We start from the raw sequence: 20,076 nt of genomic DNA, 5'->3' as shown, positions 1-20,076 counted from the left end.
AAGCTTATAGTGATAATAGAGTCTATTGAGAAGCATACGACGAATGTTGATCATCAAAAATTCGTGATTATCGAAGCTTCAGTCAAAAAAGTGTGTGAATTTATTACATAACACCCAAAATCTTCGGTGAAATTAATTAAAATGGAATTAAATATCTCATAATCAACCATACATCACATCTTCTGGCTCTTACTTTGATCCGCACTCGATTACTGATAGCCAAAAATTGGGCTCAAATTCGCATTTTAACCATCAACCACTCCCTGATTAGGCACCGTGCGACTTTTATCTTATCGGAGTAAATGCTTGTGCCGATCCTGTTTACTTTCATCATAAGTACTGCATATATAAATAATTGTAAATTCGGTAACTTTTTAAGAGCCATATGTCTTCTTTAAATTTAAAGCATTTTTATTGTTTCGAAACAAATTAAAAATATCTTAGTTTTGGGAAAAATTTTCGGTTGCTGTAGCAAAGCTATATCTTATTATTATTGTGAAATTTCTATTCCAAGAAATTGGGAATTATGTTTTTAAATTAAACTAAATCAATTATCGGATTGTAAAATCGAATACAGCAAGTAATCATTCAATCAATTGATCAAATAGTAGAACAAACATATCTTAATGGTAGGGTTGGAGTGAATCCAAATGAATAGGCAACCCTTAGGCTTAAAAACCTTTATTAAACTTTACTACTTTAAAAGTAATATTCGTTTATTACAATAAAATGTAGTATTAAGTTCATATTATATTGACTATTTAGCCTCCCGCACATGAAAGCTGACAAACATGCATTCAATTTACAAGTAAATATTTATTTGTGGCACTGTCTTTGCCATCATTAATGAGCATAGCTTACCTTGAATTTCGACCTCTGTAAATGGTTTCTTTTTAACGGACTGTTGTGGTTTTTTAGCATGTTTGTTTACATTGTCATGGCAGCCGCAATGGAAATGAAAAAAATATACAAATAAATATTAAAGCAAACAATAAAGATTCAATTGTGTTTTATGAACTACGCATTTCTCTGAATTTAACGTGTCCAATAAAACACGTGTTATTGATTGATGCGTATGCTTTTCTACAATTGTATTTACCTTAGTGGCACGTTTCCCCAGCAGTGCTGTGCCCAGCATCTGTGAAATAAATAAGAATATAAATATATATGCATTAATATTCGGATACTACAACCACATTCTAAATGAAATAATAAACTGTGAAGTTTATCTTTATCCAATTTAATGATTGTCCATGATGGACAGTTTTAAATAAAATACGAAAAAAAAAATAAAAATATTCGAGCGATTAAAATATCTTAATTTAGAATTTTTTAAAACAATATGTTTATTGAGAACACCTTTACAAGCTTTAAAATAATGCATGCAAATACAAGCGGATTAACTTAAAATGGATGTACAGTGGTAAGAAATAATTTATAATAATTGATAATATGCGGGAATGAGTGATAATTTCAAAAACCTTCTGATCAAATTCTGTGCTTATATGAATCATCAAATTCTATGCAGAGGGAATCGACTGGATAGCCGGGATAGCTGTATAAAAAAAGATACTGCAATCAATTTCGTTTTCTGCAAAAATCCGTTGGTTTTTATACTGGCTCCATATCAGATAAATACTAATACCCATTAATCGCTATAGCCGAACAAAAATGTTTGTAGTCTGTGGCTTATTGTTGCATACTTTTTAGCGCAAATAGAATAACGTCAGCAGCCATGGGCGGCTTTTGAATTCTTTTGTTTTCGATTTGATGCTCTTCTGGTGCACATTATTCAGTTAGCTGTTGGCATGTTGTTATTTTTGACAATTTATTTTATTACGTCTTTATTTAAGCAGCCATTTGTTATTTGTATTGTAAATTCTATTTTCATCTTACGTTCAGTTTTATTTTTGTGCAAGAATTTAAAACATTTCTTTTGTGCAGACATTTTTAAGACCACAAATGAGGACAACAATAGCATATATATAGTACTCAGCCGAGCTGTCAATTTACAAAATATGCCGTACAAGCAATTATACTAATTAATAATATTTCAAAAAACAAGCCAACATTGTGCGTTCGAGACATCAATGATATGTACCCTTACAAAATATGCTCTCCCTTTTTGTTGATGTTTTTGTTTTTCTAGTCTTTCCCCAACATATGCGGGTTTTACGTTTTCGAATTTTGTACTAGATATTTTGTGATATAATTAAGCTATATTTCTTCTGATTTCTGCATTTTGTTATTGGGGAACTTTAATTAGTTTGTTTTCATTTAATTTAATTGCAGATATATTTTTTTCACTAACACCAACATTGAAATTATTTGAAGAATTTCAATTAGCTTTCCTCATTTCGTATTTGTAAAACTTTTGCTTGGAATATATTTGTGGAATTCGCCTTAGCTTCTGTCCTACACTATTTACATACATGCATAAAATATTTATTAAAGCAAGCAAAAATTAGTAGAGCGTATGAATAATTGATGTCTGTGCAATTTTCGTTGAACTGAACGCAAAATCAATTAACACGCCATTTACAAAATTAATGCGCCCTGCTTGTATGTGTGCAAATCTGATTGTTTGCCTGTAAATTGCTTTAAAAATAGTACGCGATATATTTGTATATTTAGACAGCAGTCGCAATTTAAGCAGGAAGTGTTTACATGACTGAAAGAGTTCGATAGAGTATGAAAAAATTAGAGGCTTTTAGCATTATAAGCCTTATACTGTGTGCTGATCTCGTTAATTCAAAAATAAATAATTCCAGTTACTCAGAAATCGCTATTTTACTGCCCATTTCGACAGTTACGTCATAGCGCCAACACTGATTAATATGCAGGAGAGAAACCTGCGTCTTGTTCAACCTTATCCCAGGTTAGTAGCCTCACGACTTTGAGAAAAAAAAAAAAAATAAAATGAAATCTATTATGCTAAGCACTCGCATGATTGGCACCCTTCCAGTCTCACGGCACTTTAATGTTCATTTTATTGCATTTTTCACAGCCTTTGGATAATTTCATCTCATTAAATATTAAGTTTATGCGATATACAGTGTACATGTCAACGTTGTTATGCTTTTGGTCTTGTTTTATTTTCGCGTTTTTTATGATTCGCTTTGTAGATTGGCAAAATCATAAATCTTTTTTTACTCAAGCAAAAAGAACGCTAAGAATTTGCATATATGATTTAAATTTAACCTAATTCAACAATAAGTATATAAAAGCAGTTCAAACTAGATTGAAAATAACAAAAGGTGGTTGTTTTTAATGTAGAGTGAGACTCGTCACTGGAATTATTTTAAAGATTAGGTGGTTAGGTTCCGGAAGTCGATTTTTGATTAAGAATATGTCATCTTTTTCACAAGCGAAGCCTCAAATTGTAAGAAATATACATACTGATAACAAATATGCGGCAAATATGTTCCAAGAAAGGTATCGTACCCTGTCTAGTACAGTTCATTAATTAAAGATTAATACGCTTTGTGCTACATTGCATTTGATCAGTTTTATTTAGTATCAATATAACAATATAGACAATTAAATTAAAGTATTAAATTGGTAGAAAAACCATCAAACTATTATTTAAATTCACATTAAAGGATATACTAGCTCTTTTATTCTTTGGTACAAGGTACACGAACTACAAATTTTAATTAAACTACACACCAACACACACATGAATTATCTGTGAGATAAGGATAAAGGATAAGTTAAGTTAAGTTAAAGGACAAGTTATTTATCCACTTTTTATGCCAGACTGAATGTAGCGCAAAACTTAGGCCTGTAGTTGAAACTTATGCACATAGTCTTCTATGAAGGAAAAAGATTCATCTCCAATTGCTTAATATTTATTAAGATAAATGAAGCATTAAACAGGAATCTGATGATTTAGACTTCAAAGAAGTACTCTTTATATATAATTGTGGTACTTAGTTTTCATAGTGTGATCATAGATTAAATAACTTGATTACATTGTTGCGCACAGTGCGTAGAAAATATCTCTGCATAGAGGTAAGTGTGTATATCTTGTGCCATCTTTAAACAAAACACACACAAAATTCGAAAGCCAATAAATGCCTCTGTTTATATTTTGGCTGTGTCTTCTATAAACAAATAATTTTTAACGCCTTAGAAAATATTAAAAATTACGAAAATATACGGCAACATTTTATTTCAGAGACTCTACAAAATGTTGTCTTAATTTTCCTCGCATTGTGCACAATTTTCGCAGTAAAATATGCACTCTTACTTGTATTATTTTTTGCAAATTTGTTGATGGGAATGGCCGTGAATCAACAATAAATCTTCAGACAATACAAAACAAAGATGATGCACATGGCACTGAAGAGTGTAAGGTATACCCTTTGTTTGTGGAACCCAGAATGTTGAATAGTACACGATATACATAGATTGGTACATATATGATCGGCCAGACGGAGGTTTTTATTGAACCATCATAAAAAAATTATGATTTTGGTTTGATGGTTTTGATGGTTTTACATCGGTCGTGGGTCGCCAATTGTAACCATGGATGATCAAGGGCAAACTTTTTTCTAATGAAACGGTAACATTAGGGTATACGATATAGTCCTCAGCCTACGACCATTAAAGGTATAAAGTTTTGACGAAAATCACTTTTTAGCTGGTTTTTAATTCAAATAGTATTTTTTTATGGTCTACAGAATATGTAATGTATGTAAAGCATGGAAAAATATTATTATTTCACAAATCATCGTAATTGTATTGAGTGCTTCAAATTATAAACTTAATTTTCATTTTAATTTAAATATAATGCGAAGTAATTTATGAGTTGTAAATTGACGATATAACAAAAAGCAAAAAATATGTTTTTTGAATCTTTCATTAGTATTTTACAAGAATTTCTTATGGAAAAATTCCAAAACACAATCCATTGCATTTTTCAAAATAGTAATAGTATTTTTGTCGAGAAAATAACATTTTATATATTCATTTTAAAAATATTAGTCGGATTAATACTGATAGTCAAAAGAGAGTATAAACGTGTCGAAAGTATATATAAAATGTCTCTAAATGAGTTCCAATGTTGTCATATTTGAATTCAATAGTTACTTGTGTTGTCTCTGTGGGAAAGTTCGGTTTTTAAATGAATCGCAAGGGTGAAACATATAAAAATCGGATACATTCGAATACTGTCAAATAAATATATTTTAATGAAGAGTTTTCCGAACAAATACTTACATATTTTCGTTAGGAAATTTTTAGGCCGTAAAATTTGTTGTATAACAGTAAAAAAAAGTCCAATCGCCAACGTGTGCTTCTTCAAATTTTAAGTGGGAATATTGGCTTGGAGACTAAATTCGTAGTCTAAATATTGTACGATGGTTAGCAGGAAAATGTTTCGCGAAGTCTACCGATTGCCGCAAAGAATCAACTGGTATGCTGGACATTTGACTAGGGGCTTACGCGAGCTACAGAAGAAAATGTGTGATGTGGACTGCATCGTGGAGATGCACGACGCTCGCATTCCCATTTCGGGCCGAAACATTCAGTTCTACGACTCACTCACCAGCAACTTTATACCACACATACTGCTGCTGAATAAATGCGATTTGACCGACACTTGTGACCATGGTCAAATAGCCAGTCAAGTGGAGCAGAAGGACTCCTTGCAGCATGCGATCTTCACCTCTTGCACCTCTAACAAGTACGCCGCAAACGATTGCCTTTTGCCCTATCTGCGGGCCCTGGCCGTTAAATCGCAGCAAAAACGGTTCCACGTTATGGTCTTCGGCATACCGAATGTTGGTAAGCGCACCCTAATCGACCGCTTTAAGGAGCAGTCCATGCCGAAAAAGGGGCGGCCCGATACGCATATCAAAATCTCCGAGTTTCCAGACATTTATTTGGCCAGCGAGCCGGGTCTCTTACAGCCTCGCATTTTGAATGATGAGATGGGCTTGAGACTGGCGCTATTGGGCTGCATACCCGAAGAGAAGGTCGGCATCGACATTATAGCCGACTACTTGCTGTTCTGGATGAATAAAAATCATCATTTTCATTACGTAAATAAGCTGGGATGTGTGGGTCGCACGGACAACATGCAAAACGTGCTCGCGAGTCTGGCCGAAAAGGAACGTCTGTATCGGGAGATCAAGCACCAAAATGGCGGCTCAGTTTTGGTGCCCGACTTGGAGCGTGCTACGAGACGGTTCGTGGAACTCTTTCGTACTGGGGAGCTGGGCGCTATTAACTTGGACATTCCCCATAAGTAGGGACTTATTGGTTCTATCCCTGTGCAGTTTTCTTGCCGCTGCGTTTCTATGTTGTTGCTCGTCTGTTTGTAATTGTTCTAAATAAATGTGAGTATGGAGTATCCTGAAAGATGTTCTTTGTATTATCAATAAACAGATACGAACGTTAAGGAACTTTATCAAATATTTAAAAACAATTATCTTCACCTTAGCCTAACCTACATTTTGCATGTAAACTCGAAGGTATTTGACTCTACATTGCATTGACTTCCAGAGTTACAATTCAAGGAAACTTGTAACTATACAATTCTATTGGGAAAGGTTCTTAATTTCTCGAAGAGCGAAACAGTGCTTGTAAATTCCGACTAAACCTTAAGCAGATGGTTCATAATCAGTTAAATAATAGTTCAAAACGCCAGGGAACCAAAAAAAAAGAACAATTGCATTACTTTACATAGCATTTTTAGTGAAGAGGGTTCGAAACAGTTCACTTAAAAGCAACATTGTAGCAATTAAAAAAAAACGCTTTTCGAAAACACTGCAGCTGTAGATAGTGAAGGGTCCACCAAGGCAGAATCTCACTTTATTTTCTCACATAGAGAAACCTCTCTGCCTAAATAAAAAGCGTGCATTTTTATTTTTATTAATTTTGTCTACAAATGGGGAACACGTGTTACTAAATAGTCCGCTAAAAAGAAGCAATCGTTGAATCAGTTTGTACTTTAAAATATTAGTATTTAATCGATTTCTGAATAAAATGGTAAAGTTAACAATTCTCAGGACTTACTGATCCAATCTCGTATATCATGCTTCAAGAACTTTCTGCATTTTTTTTTACTATAGCTCATAAACGGTTGAAGAGAAAGTGAGTTAAAAGCTGATTGTTCATGTACTACTTGTGTATATATTATGAATTAAACCAAACAAAAATTCAACCAACCATTCGGAGATATTATTATTGAGCTTTTTGTATAATTAGCCCCACTAAAATATTTTTTAATGCTTTCCTACTCACAAATAAAATATATTTTTTCCTTCATGGATGGATGATGCGAAAACCAAACACTACTATATACTATACTATATGTGCATATTATTAAGTAAACGTATATTAAACAATATCTCGCGCGCTAAATGACGGGATGAGAAACGAATTGAGTGTGGCTGTGCGAAAGCGAAACAAGCCATAAAATGTGCAAGTAATATTGTTGTAAAAATTATTTATAGTCAAGGCAGCGCAACAGCAATAATTATTTGTGCTGACTAAAAGAACAATGTGTATAATGAGAAACTGCCAGACGGGTGTAAGTGTGTGTGTGTGTGTGTGTGTATGTGTACACGGCAATTTTAAACAAATTAAAACAATATTTACACACATGCGAGTGGGTACGACACGAATGACACTAATTGTTTTCTTTGTAATCAAGGGTCTGGACAGGGCGATTGTTGCATTCGAGGAGCATTTACTCACCTTCAGCTGATGACGTAGACCGCTCATTGGGCTCATTCAATATTGATAACTTGGCGAGCGCGCGATAAAAAAGAATAATATTATACAAAAATAAAACGTAATCCAAAACAAATCAGCAAAATTTGCGATGGCGTTGGCGGTGTTTGTTGGTTGTTGGCGTATGAGTAATTTAAATGGCAACTGATTTTCTTACTTATTCATTGGCCCACTTTCTATTGGATTGCGCGATATATACATATAAGTACATACAAATATTGTTAAATTGATACAGAACCTTTGTTAGAGTTATGGAAACAGGTAATAGAAAAAGTAAATGTTGCTGGCAATTTTAAGGCTATACTTTATTTTTGCCTTTTGTTAACACTTTTCACATCTGTTTTTTAATTGCCCAGACGCGTGCAATCAATTAACTTAAATTGCTCTCTAAAAACTCGAAATAAACAGTTCAAAATAAATAATAAAAAATGTACTTATTTAGTTCAGGCAAGCTGCTTTATTTTTGAAGCCGGTTGCTCAGTGCATTTGTAACATTTCACTTTATAAAAAGAATCTCAAGACTTTAAATACCGAGCATTTGCAAATATAACGAGTGTTGTCGCATTAAGATTTAAAATTTATTATTATGTTAATTCATTTGTTTTATTTTTCTCATTTCTGTGTTCGCTTTGAACGCAAGACGTGAATAACGCGCGTGTTTCGTGCGATCGTTTCGCCACGAAATCCCGAACAATATTGAGCGGTGCGATCTGGCGATCGCTCACAAAATTGCCGAAATTGTGGAAAAGAAAAAAAAAGAACATAAAATAAAGCAACAGCAACTAAAATACACAAAACAAGCAGCAGCAGTGGCAGAGGCAGAGGCTTTGTATGTATGTAAGTAGTGGGAATAATAATAACAACAAAAACAAAAACAACTAACGCAAACAAAAACAATAATTCGAAAACCGGCAGCTGCTGCGTTGTTGTTGATGTTGCTTTTCGTAAATTTTGAAACGGCTTCTTGTTTCTATTGCCATTTCGTAAATTTTAATTTGTGATTTTTTCAGTTCGTCTTGAATTTAAATATTTATTTATTTTGTATGTTTTTTTCGTATGTCAACAACAAAAGTGGCTTATGACGGCGTAGCTTTTGCATAGCCTTAACCAACTCGAAGCGCATATTTATAGTAGCTATACTATATTATGTGCCGACGAGTAATATGTACATATATACTCGTATCTGCCTGTATATATGTAGGGCGAGAAGCAGCTTCGTTGTAGATCAACATTTGTATATAGATATTTAAATATACAAATATGTACTCCTATAATTATACTTGTATGTCTTTACAGTAAATGCTCGATATAGACAATTTAAGAACATGCAGATTTCTATTCCGAACATATTTATCAAATAATAATGTTTATAGTTTTTGATGTTATACGAATTTCTTTTAAATTATCTTGTAACAAACAACATCGTAAAAACTTTCGGCTGCAGTACAAAATTGCAACCTTCGTGAAAATGTAATATTCTAGTAAACATTTTGACAAAAAAAATTGAGCGTTTTCTTGGCCCTCCAGATCTTGCTTATCATTTTCGTGACTATAGTCTTAATACTTTTGAATATTTTTCCGTTAAGTCACTTAACCTAATTAATGGACAGACGGATAAATAAACACATTATGAGTGACAATATGTTTTTAATTACAAAACAATATAAATATACTGTACAAAATTAGGATGGAATATTGGTTTATATGAAATAAATATTCAAAAATATATAACCAACTAGCAAATTAAATATGGTGATCATATCTTGTCTATTTACTAAGAACTTACGATTTATGTAGTATCTTTGGTGTTATTAACTAGAATAGTATTTCTCATTTGAACAGAAATCGCACAAATTCGTATGATAGTGTCGGTTCATATCGAAGTGGAATTATTAATGAAGTAAGATATTTTTCATTTAAAAGCATCATAAAAGTTAAGTATGTAAATCGATTATGAGAGAAACAGATGAAACAAAACACGTTTAAGTAATCAATTAATGGTGGTCTACACGAGACTTACTAAATCAAAGTCGAAAGCAAATAATGTTCACATATGTACAGGCATATGTCTGTATATTTATAGATCCGACGAAATAAGAAAATGTAATAAAGCACAGGCTGCAATAAAACGCTTTCTAATGATTATATAAATAGGTGCACATCTACATATGCTGCTTTCTATTTCAATCTGGTCTAACATAAGTCATTCAACCCATTCAGCAGAGTCTGTGAGCGGCGCCTACCGGAAAGTGCGTGCTGCTAGCGATGGTGGTGCACGGTGCGTATGCGCTATTTTTATGGTGACGCTGACACGCTTCTGGCGAATTACGATATCTCATGCAATGCGCCTTACACTGTTCCTATACTACTACATGCCTACATGCTACTACAATGTGAGAAGCCAAGAAAAAATTTGGCAGCCGAATAAAACAAGAGAACAGCGACAGGCTGAAAAAGTCAACAGCGCAATTCTCGAGTAAACGAGAGAAAACATCTAAAAAAAAGATTTAAAAACGCCATAAAGTACTTTGATAATTTTAATTAGGCAGCTGTCGTTTGTCGTTGTTGCATTTGTACGTTTAGAGGGTATTTAAGGGTATGGTAGCTTTGTTGAGATAGAACAATATTGGAATTAGTTATATCTTGAAAAGCCAAGTGAAACGTAATGAGAGCAATCTTTTTTTTTTTACTTCTAGCTAATGACTGACTAACTGACAACAATCAAAATAAGTAGTTGAAAGTAATATGGATTGTATTTTTGTAATAAATACAATATAGTTATGATCGAATTTATGATTTTTGCCGAGTTACAACATTTTTGAACGGATCTATGCCGATGTCCACTGAATTATTTAAAAGACAACTTATTTATTTAAAAGACGACATTTTCGAATGTGATTAATATCACGCACTTTTTGATTTCTCTTGAAACTCTCTTGAAAAAAGCTTGCCAGATTTCATCGAACATTCGAGTTGAAGGAAAAAGGGGTCTATGACATACTACTTGCATTAAATACAAAACTGAGGACTATGAGCTATAGGTTTATGGGAGCTATTTGAAAGCAGCTAAGCTAATGAACGATTTTATTCCTCGAGTATAGACTATAAAAATACTATTTATACATATTCGAATTATGATTTGAAGGGAGACAGGATATACATTAGGATGCAATCAAAACTTTAAACGTTTTGAAGGTAGGGAGGAGGTATATATTTTCGATCTGCGCGACGATACGAGACGATTAAGAAATGCCCGTCTATTCTTCTCCTCACTCACTAAATTTCGCAAATGCTGCTTAAAATTCCAAACTACAATTGGCGGAAGAACTTGAAGTACAGCGTATTTCACAGTCGGGCTAGCTCGATTGTAACATTGTGTCTCGTTGTTACTAGGTAAGAACTTATAATAACGCAATGGGTGCTGTAGCTATATAGTACTTTTGTATGCCTAATGAATCATGCGTCACATTGTTGCCTCATTATTTCGACAAAATGCAACAGTTTTACTCGACAGCAATTTAATACTTCTAAGTATGTGCTTGTACATACAGATGTGTACAAGTATAGCAAATATTATTTAGTTGGAATTTCCTTGCCATTTCAATTGAAACAAATACGTACATTGTCCGCCGCAATGTCAATTGCTTGCCGCATCTGTTTTGCATGCAAATGAACAGACAGACCCAATCCAAGGCATTGGGAGCGGTGCTTTGAACTCTTTATATCCTCCATCTCATTCGCAAGTGTTATCAATGACACTTCTCCGAACAGAATCGAGCTATATGAGCTGGCTGGGCCAAAAGAAATGCAAACTTTGGGCTTTGGACAATACCGCCTTTGTTTATTTTGTTTGTTTTGTCATTTGTTTTTTTCTTCTCAATACCTCTTTATTGCCTTACATGTGTTATTATTTCATGTACATCAGTTGAATTTGTATTTAAGAGACGTTAATATATCTATTATTATTAAATTACTGAACATTTTTGTGACCATTTTCTTTTTGTAAATGATAAAAAGTTGCAATTATTTTAGAACATTATATTCTAAAATTATGAAATGAATAATAAAAATGATTTTAATGAACATTATAATAATAACCGAGAGGTACTATTTTGGAAAGCTCGTTAATCAATAAAATTAATTTAAAAAATCTATTAAATCTTTCATTAAAAATTGCAAGGGTATGCTTTATTTTGTTTTGTCTGTAAATTTGTTAGAGCCTTAAGAATGAGGATTGTATGTACATTGTTCATAAATATGTATATCGGCAAATTAAACCGTTTTTAATTCTAGAAACTAATTGCCCTCAATGTCACATTCGATACATATACGTATGTATTTATGCACATATGTATGTATGTATGTAGTTGTAGTTTGTATGATAGAGTTGCATTTTCAACCCATTTTTTTCATTGGGACTTTATTTTGTTTTCATTGGGGCATGGATTTTTGTTGAAAATTGGAATACAGAAACTATTTTATGTATGAATGTATATATGTATGTTAGTATGTGCAATCAACGCACAGTCCCTATATATGTAAATAGAACGTGTATCGTGTATTTTGATTTAATGTATCAGAAATTTCACTATTTAATTCCACAATATTATTATTTAATTTTTCAGAAATTTCACATTTTAATTCTGGATTTGCCAGCGCTTAGGTACTTGAGAATCGCAGAGAAGGGAGCCAACAATATTTTTATTAAATTTTTCAGAAATTTCACTATTTAATTTTACAATATTGTTATTTAATTTTCCAGAAATTTCACAATTTAATATTTGTATTTAATCAGAAAGTGCGAGAGTATAGTATATATTATTCTATATACATATATATCGGAATATATACGCCATCTTTTATGTCGGTATGTAAACATTGAATATCTTTGAAAATAAACAACCGATTTTCAAGTATGAGATATTTTTATTTAATTTGGTTCTGTACAATTTCTTGAACTGAGGTTTTCAACACTGGTCTACTCAAGTCAATCAATGTCAATAATGACAAAGTTATTCAATATTTACATACCGACATAAAAGATGGCGCACCCTGTATAAGTAATTTGTTATTGGCAGTTTCTTTAGAAACTTTAGAGAGTACCGGAAGAGAAATATCACATTTGAAATAAACTTATAATTGTAAGCAAAAATACTAAGCCCTTCAAAGACGGGAAAGACCTGCTAGTTGATTTATTTAATATAGAAAATATCGGTAGAAGCTGCGTATGTAAGTATGTACATATGGGTATATTTATTTGAGGGAAAAGTTTTTAAAAGTATTGACGTGCTGCACGTTTGGGCAACAGCTTTGACATCCTGAGTTAAATGCCAAAACAAATTATTGTTTATATATGTACATAAGTATGTATGTATCCGTACTTATATCTTTACTTTAAGAGAATACACCTATATACTACGAAGAATGAAATGCAGCAAAAGTTGCCATTGATGCGCTATCAAGGCTTGCTCTTTGCAATTCTCTGCATTTTGATTTTGTTGCCGCTTGTAATATTTTCTAATGTAAATATTTACAGCGTATGTTTTTGAACATTTTACAAATTGCGGCGGCTGCTAGTATAGCTGGCTATATATCCATAAATATACATATGGCCATACATATGTGTTCTTAAATATTTTGTGTACATCTTATGATCACGTTAGATAAATATTATGAAATTCGTGGTGTGGAATTGTGCAAAGAGGGGCATTCTTTTTGGAACTAACGAGTGTATTTACATATAGGCTGTTCTTAAAAGTCAAGAACGAAAATAAATTATTTGGAAATTGACTGTGAGAAGATATTTCTTCACAGAACATGAATATTTTTATATGAGGTTTTGATAAATGATAGCAGATAGCATCTAGATGAGAAATGCTGAACATTACAAATGTAAACAACAATGAAATTTGTACAAGCAGACATATATCATGTATGTATATGTACATGATTGGTATTCACACAAATTTGGGCATACTCGTAATATAAGCTCTTGTTATTAAGCTAATTTAACTAATTGTGGCTGCTGTTCGCTAACGAAGCGTGACATTAGGCAAGGTTAAATATTTGAATGTAAATTGAAAAACAAGGAAACAGTCGAACAAAACTCGCCACTAATGATATAGAATTAGTTGATTGTCACAGAAACTTTTAATTGCTGTTTTGGAAAATTATGTAGTCGTAAAAAATTTAATGGTCATGCCAACTATTTAGACTCTTTATTTCAAATCTAAAATTTAACCATTCCTTATTTCCGATATAGCTTTTGATTGATTTTTTGTTTAATAATCTATACATATATAGTATAGTACATATAAGCTATTCAATTTGTTAATAGAGGTTCCTAGTTTGCCTCAAAGAATTAATACAATAATAAGTTTTATCTGATTCAATTTTAAGTAAGTTAAGAAATAATTTGATCAATATATAAATTATAATTAATATTTTAATTAAATATTTTGAATCAAAATTTAATTAAAATTATACCTGAAGCCTGAAATATATAAAAAGAACTCAGAAGACACTACAACTTTACTCCATACTTATGTTCCATTTTATCGCACTCGTGAATTTGTTATTAAACAGAAATGGAGCAAAATGTTTGGATTGTGTTTCTGTGACATCCACTAATGATATTTTGGGTCGTGCTCTTGTTCCAACTAACTACACTTACAGCGAAGGGATTGAAACTATTATCCTCTTGTTCCGCAATTTTGATAAATATAATTGGACACGTTTTAACGATACACGCGACACGGCACGGATAATTAGGAGCGTTCAGACCCTTCTACTTATCTCGCAGACACTTTTTGAACTGGGGCCCCAAGTGTAAGACTCTCAGCATTCAGTTGTCGGATGTCTCATAATAACATTTTTATTCGACCAAAGAGGCGACGCGCGCATTAAAAACGCCACATAAATAAAATGCACAGACGAAGATCCAACGATCACGGAAAATAGCGACGACAGCCACATCGGCGCGACCAAGCGCAAATGATTTGAGAACAATTCTCGGGACTGTCAACCCAATGTCTGTTGTGGGTGGCGGTGGCCAGTGGTCTGTCTGTCTGTGTGGGTGTGTGCGTGGCTGGGTGTGGAGGTGCACGCCACTGGTAATGGTCTGTCGGTTCTATCAGTCTCACAATTTAATGGACATTTTTCCCACATGAATTTCATTTCAATTGAATATTTACTACGTCCACTAATAAAATTTCAATTCCATTGAAAAACGTAGGAAAATGTTGTAAAAAATGTTTTTGCTTTTCAAACATTTTTCACTGGAATGGGACAACGATCTAAATGTTGAATATTCTTTATATCTATCATATCTAAAAATAATTTGTGTATATTTAGAAGTTCCAATTAAAGCGCACAATGATTTAATACACTACACATAAAATAGTAAACGGGTACACTGAGTTAACTGAAGGATTTGTATCAGAAATTGAGAGGCACATACGATATAAGTTCCACTCGCCCATTCAAGAAGTTCAAGGTACGCAAAGTTATATTCCTTAAGTACTATTGTGAAGTCAACGAAGCTGTTTAAAATGTAAGTATCTCGGAAAGAAACTGCAAGCATTAGTCACCAAATTTCAGATGATCCTAAGCTCGAGGAAGGAGGGAAATATATGTACACCTAATTCTGCTTTTACACGGTAAAATGGTTTTAGAAAAAGTCATGTTAAAAAAAACCGTCGTGCAACCACCGTGTTAAATGAAAACCGTGTAAAAACAGAATTAGGTGTATATATTATATACGAGTATATATCTAATACCAGAAGTGTTATGATATCTTGATGAACTGAAACTTCCACTACACTACACTTTTAACATAATTATAAGCACAATTACAAGCATATTCCATTCATATGTATAACGAAGGTAATTCTCAATTTCATTTCTTATCACATGGCATTTAACAGTCGCTAGTTATCTCATAATAAAACCTCTTAGAGTGAAGAATTTTAAAGTGCGATCGCAGAAATGACGTAATAAAAACAATTTATACGCCCACTGATTACAGGGTATTCACAGATGCTTCATTTTGCGTTTTTACTTTCTTTTTTGCTGACTTTATCTTCATTTGTTGTGGATACTACGAACACTTTTATAGAGAATTATCAAAATAAAAATAGAGATGTATATTTTTACAAAATATTTCCTGATGTCATTTGTTCTTCTTTTTCAAACGCACATACATATATGTATGTAGTTGACCGGTCGTATTAATGCAATTGAAACATGCACTACTTATGTATATATGGCAAAATGTTTTCAACTGAAACATAAACATCCTATGCAAGTGGTAAGAAAATTCCAACTGATGGCGCATAAAACATGTAAAAATGCTACAACCACGCATCAGAAAAGAATGAAAACAAAGCTGTAAAAAAAGAAATCAATAGCGATTAGCTTGACCCTGAGGTAAAGGTTCACAGTAGTTTCTTTAATAGTCCCTTTTGAGGGCAATGTGTAGTTGCATTTTATTATAAATTGTAATTAGCGAAATTTTCTTAACTACATCTAGTTTCCCTTTGGCCAGCTTATTGTTGTTACTACATATTATTATTATTATTATTGTTATTGAAGTTGGAAGTGGAAAGGTTCATTAATTGTGCGCTATGCGTTACACTAGATTAGTATTACATATCAAGTTTACTACACTATAGGCTTATGCTATAAATATCACAAATTCGGATATTATCTGTGTTCATGATTCTAGTACAAAAAAAAAATAGTATAGTTTAATAAAATGCCCATAATTACTAGAAAAACTTTATATTCATTAAAATTGAATCCTGTAATGTGGAAGTATTTTAGTTGTTTGGTTAGAATTTTAAAGCTAATTGTATGCGCTTGAAGCCTAAAAGCAAAGTTTCAATTTGAATGATTTTTGTAAAAGTTTCATTAGTTTACGATCCTATCACATTATACATATGTATGTTTCCTTATACCTGTAAATAGCGATAACCCCCGCCGCTGCTACGATAATTGCACTCGCTTAGCTTAATGTATTGACCCAAAAAGTTGAGTAGCAAAGGGCTGCGACAAATTTCATGAATGTAGGCCAACAGATGAGGCGTTACAATTATGCCCAGTATGTAAGCGGTGTGCGGCAAGGGCGAAGTGTGCCCGAAGGGGCAGAACCAAAAGCCGCGACGTACTGCGTCCCGTGTGTGATGAGTAATGAAGGCACAAAGCAGCGCGCCCAGCATTAGGCTGGTGCGGAAATAATTGAGGCACGCGGTGCAAATGTAAAATATCAACATAACCACCACTATACTGGAGCAGTGTAGAAACGGCCGACGGGACAAATTGGTGGCATCCTGCAAAGTAACAATCAAAATATGAAACATCGTTTGTATAGTTCTGCGAGATTTCGGCAATTACCTCCAAATACAGCGAACGCGCCTCCACAAAGTGATCCAAATCGATGAACGATGACACAACAAAGCATGTGAAAATCAATAGCCAACCAAATAGTTGTGTAGTGCGCTCATAGAACTGCATTGCAAATGCAATGCCCGTCAAGGCACCGATTGCAGCATGGGTGGCATTGTCGGCCAAAGCCTTTAGCAGTGGGTGCTGCGTCAGCTCTAAGAAATTGTCGCCCAGCAAGCACGTTATTGTAACCAAAGTTGTTAATACAATTCGCATATAAACCATTATGTGGCAGTGAGGCATCGATCGGGACGGATAACGGCGTTGCAGCTTACACTTTAATATTAAACACAATAACGTCGATGTTTTTGTTATTGTCGTTTCCAACTGAGTACATATTGTTCTATTTAATGAATCACTGTCGGGTAATAACCGTCAATACTATATAGTACATATAAATATATGTTTGTGTAAAAATTAATAAAAATTTGTTTTGCACAATTGTATTTGACATTTGCAAATACAAAGGTTGGTCTACTGCTACTCACGTGTTTAAGTCCCTCTATGCCGCATGTAACGGCAACAACTGTAAGGCAGCGGCACGTTTGGGGTTGCAATCGCAGGTGCACATACACCATGCCACAAACTCCGCAAATCCAAGAACAACACGCAACATATTTACGTCCAATAGTTTGTTTTGATTTTTAGTCAGGGCCGTGAACAGCTGTTTGTATTGCTGTGTTGCCACATCGCTAGAAAAACTTCTAAAAGTGTTGACTTTATATGTTTGTATTGCAATAGGAACATGTATTTCTGGTCACTCTACAATTACATTACTGTTTATTCCGCGAAAATTTGATTATCAAAGATTTTTTTTTTAAAGGGCGTTAAATGAAGGATTCCTTCTATATTTTAAAGGTCACCTTGAGATTCAACAAGTAAGATCAGCAATTCAGAACTTTCGTTTTTATTTTCGTCTTAAAGCTCTCTCGCAAAAGTTTAGAACTTTTCCATATCGGTGTTAAGCAAGTGCCTGGAAAAGTGCACACAGTTGCTTAGTATATGTACATATGTATGTATGTATATTTACAAACATGTGTAACTTATCAACAATGATGTGTTTCTGGATTACAGGTGTGGCTGTTTAATATTCAATATTGAATGGGTAGTGCTTGCTCTTACGAGCATGTTCCATTTGAATTAAACGTTCGCCGCTGTTATATGTGTCCAACACTTTATGATCAGCAGCGTCCAATTGAAAATCAAACACATTCAAGTTCTCTTCAATGCGCTTCGGGTTGGATGACTTTGGTAGCGGCACCGCCCCGATTTCGATCTGAAGTGGAAGAATCCGTTAACCACGAACGACCCACATGCCCTCTGATAAACTACTCACCAGATAGCGCAGCACTACTTGGGCCGTAGACTTCTTGTGCTTATCAGCAATGGCCTGCACCTTGGCATCATAAATAAAGTTTGGCTTCTTGTTTGCCGGATCCGGTCGACCTAATGGACAGTAGGCGGTCACAACAATGTCGTGCTTTTTACACAAGGCAATAAGCTTCTTCTGATTCAGTGCGGGATGACACTCGATCTAAAATGTGAGAGTAATGCCATACGCTATTTATGTATTACTGTAACCGCATGCAGCTTACTTGATTGTGTATGGGCTTGATTTTGCAGTTGGCCAACAGGCGTGTCAGTTGCTCGGAATTGAAATTCGACACCCCAATACTTTTGGTTAGCCCCAGTTCGACGAGCTTTTCCATGGCGCGCCACGTGTCCAGGTAATCGACGTCACTGCAAGGAACAATAATTCGAGCTGTCGGTGAAAATAGCAGCTAAAAATCAACTGAGTATATATTTATACCTAAGCTCGACCTCGCCCTTTGAATCTGTGGGCATCATGTCAGTGTCGCTACGATAAACGTACGAGTATGGCCAATGCATCAGATAAAGGTCCACATAGTCCAGCCCGAAGTTCTCCAATGTCTTGCGGCAAGCATATTCAACTCTGTTCGGCTCATGAAAATGGCACCAAAGCTGGGTAGTTATGTAGGTTATTTAGTTTATGTCGCTTATATGCATTTATGCTAATTGACACACCTTTGTGGTTATGGAGATATCCTCACGTTTAATTACACCCTCCTTAATTTTCTGGCGCACTGCATTTCCCACTTCCGCTTCATTCTCATAGAAGAAGGCGGTGTCTATGTGCCGGTAGCCCACATCTATGGCATGCAAGGTCGCACGCTCACAGTCGCCGCCCAGAGACTATAAATTGATAGAACCATTTAATATTAGTGAAATGTACCCCTAATCAACGACTTCTCTGTCGTCCGATAAGCCTTTATATGTTCCTACACACTCATACATATGTATGCAAATATAATTTGCAATGCTAGTTAAACATGTTTCAGCTCACCGTGTAGGTTCCCAGGCCAATTGATTGGATTTGCGTGCCATTGTTGTGTTTTACGTATGGAATTTTAGAAGCCGACATGATAATTATAGCTCTTTAAAAATATTCCACTCTGCTTATCAAAACTACTGCTCGTTGACTGGGTCGCTCCATGTCAATGGCTGGACTTATATTTAATTGCGCGGCAAAAAGCTCATTCGCTGTTCTCTTTCTCTTTCTTTGGGTGTGGTGGATTTCGTGAAAGCTTAGCGAGTTCTAAAAAGCGTCAATTGCTTGGATTCGGTCATATCCAACTTTCTTAGACCCTTCAAGATGGAACTAATTTCGAACTTAATTAGAAATAGTATAAGAGCTGCCTGAATGAAATTGGCTCTAAATTAAATTTTTTTTAATTTAAAATTTTTCCCTATTTGAAACTATTGTTGGGTCCATGAACTCTATACTATATATGTATACTAGCTACTAAGCTCGTTGTGCGCATGCGCAGGTCTCGGGAGCGGGAACAACAGGAACAGGAACAACATCTG

The 20,076-nt window shown here is 34.1% G+C and overlaps 3 protein-coding genes across 5 annotated transcripts in view; all 3 read right to left on the bottom strand.

The window, feature by feature from the left end:
- The window catches only part of LOC115628287 (calcium-binding protein E63-1), a 55,735-nt gene extending 41,152 nt beyond the window's left edge, over positions 1 to 14,583 (bottom strand). The window contains exons 1-4 of one of the 2 annotated variants that reach the window (XM_030524324.1): positions 14,417 to 14,583; positions 7,708 to 7,756; positions 1,100 to 1,138; positions 862 to 901 (exon numbers count right to left, since the gene is read on the bottom strand). In XM_030524324.1, coding sequence (XP_030380184.1) covers positions 862 to 901; positions 1,100 to 1,138; positions 7,708 to 7,743 — 115 coding nt within the window. In that variant the 5' untranslated portion in view covers positions 7,744 to 7,756; positions 14,417 to 14,583. The remainder of the gene's footprint in view (positions 1 to 861; positions 902 to 1,099; positions 1,139 to 7,707; positions 7,757 to 14,416) is intronic. The other variant, XM_030524325.1, reaches the window with a different exon arrangement.
- Positions 14,584 to 16,191: 1,608 nt separating this feature from the next.
- On the bottom strand, positions 16,192 to 17,829 carry LOC115628343 (transmembrane protein 267). 2 transcript variants are annotated; one of them, XM_030524407.1, is made up of 3 exons: positions 17,676 to 17,829; positions 17,137 to 17,568; positions 16,192 to 17,072 (listed from the first exon to the last, which is right to left on the bottom strand). In XM_030524407.1, exons 2-3 carry the CDS (start codon positions 17,428 to 17,430, stop codon positions 16,695 to 16,697), a joined length of 672 nt encoding a protein of 223 aa, XP_030380267.1. In that variant the 5' UTR covers positions 17,431 to 17,568; positions 17,676 to 17,829; the 3' UTR covers positions 16,192 to 16,694. The 2 variants fall into 2 exon arrangements, with proteins under 2 accessions (XP_030380267.1, XP_030380268.1); XM_030524408.1 differs by having other exon boundaries at positions 17,137 to 17,545.
- A 249-nt stretch (positions 17,830 to 18,078) lies between these two features.
- LOC115628249 (aldo-keto reductase family 1 member B1) lies at positions 18,079 to 19,684 on the bottom strand. Its single transcript, XM_030524264.1, has 6 exons — positions 19,553 to 19,684; positions 19,234 to 19,401; positions 18,998 to 19,170; positions 18,783 to 18,927; positions 18,524 to 18,721; positions 18,079 to 18,463 (listed from the first exon to the last, which is right to left on the bottom strand). The coding sequence occupies exons 1-6, from the start codon at positions 19,628 to 19,630 to the stop codon at positions 18,272 to 18,274; spliced, it is 954 nt and encodes a 317-aa protein (XP_030380124.1). The 5' UTR covers positions 19,631 to 19,684; the 3' UTR covers positions 18,079 to 18,271.
- Between the last annotated feature and the right edge of the window lie 392 nt (positions 19,685 to 20,076).

The sequence above is a fragment of the Scaptodrosophila lebanonensis genome, unplaced genomic scaffold, assembly GCF_003285725.1.
Source record: "Scaptodrosophila lebanonensis strain 11010-0011.00,11010-0021.00 unplaced genomic scaffold, SlebRS2 tig00000113-arrow-arrow-pilon, whole genome shotgun sequence".
Taxonomy (NCBI): domain Eukaryota; kingdom Metazoa; phylum Arthropoda; class Insecta; order Diptera; family Drosophilidae; genus Scaptodrosophila; species Scaptodrosophila lebanonensis.
Note: the sequence above shows the minus strand (reverse complement) of the source record. Positions and strands in the feature narration are given on the sequence as shown.

What these genes read in the sequence shown, in the direction of transcription:
- LOC115628343 (XM_030524407.1), bottom strand. Translation starts at nt 17,430, where the DNA reads ATGCCTCACTGCCACATAATGGTTTATATGCGAATTGTATTAACAACT. An exon ending in CGCGTTCGCTGTATTTGGAG is followed by an intron (nt 17,073 to 17,136) that starts GTAATTGCCGAA and finishes GTTACTTTGCAG; the next exon opens with GATGCCACCAATTTGTCCCG.
- LOC115628249 (XM_030524264.1), bottom strand. Translation starts at nt 19,630, where the DNA reads ATGTCGGCTTCTAAAATTCCATACGTAAAACACAACAATGGCACGCAA. An exon ending in TCAAGCCCATACACAATCAA is followed by an intron (nt 18,722 to 18,782) that starts GTAAGCTGCATG and finishes CTCACATTTTAG; the next exon opens with ATCGAGTGTCATCCCGCACT. An exon ending in AAGTAGTGCTGCGCTATCTG is followed by an intron (nt 18,464 to 18,523) that starts GTGAGTAGTTTA and finishes CTTCCACTTCAG; the next exon opens with ATCGAAATCGGGGCGGTGCC.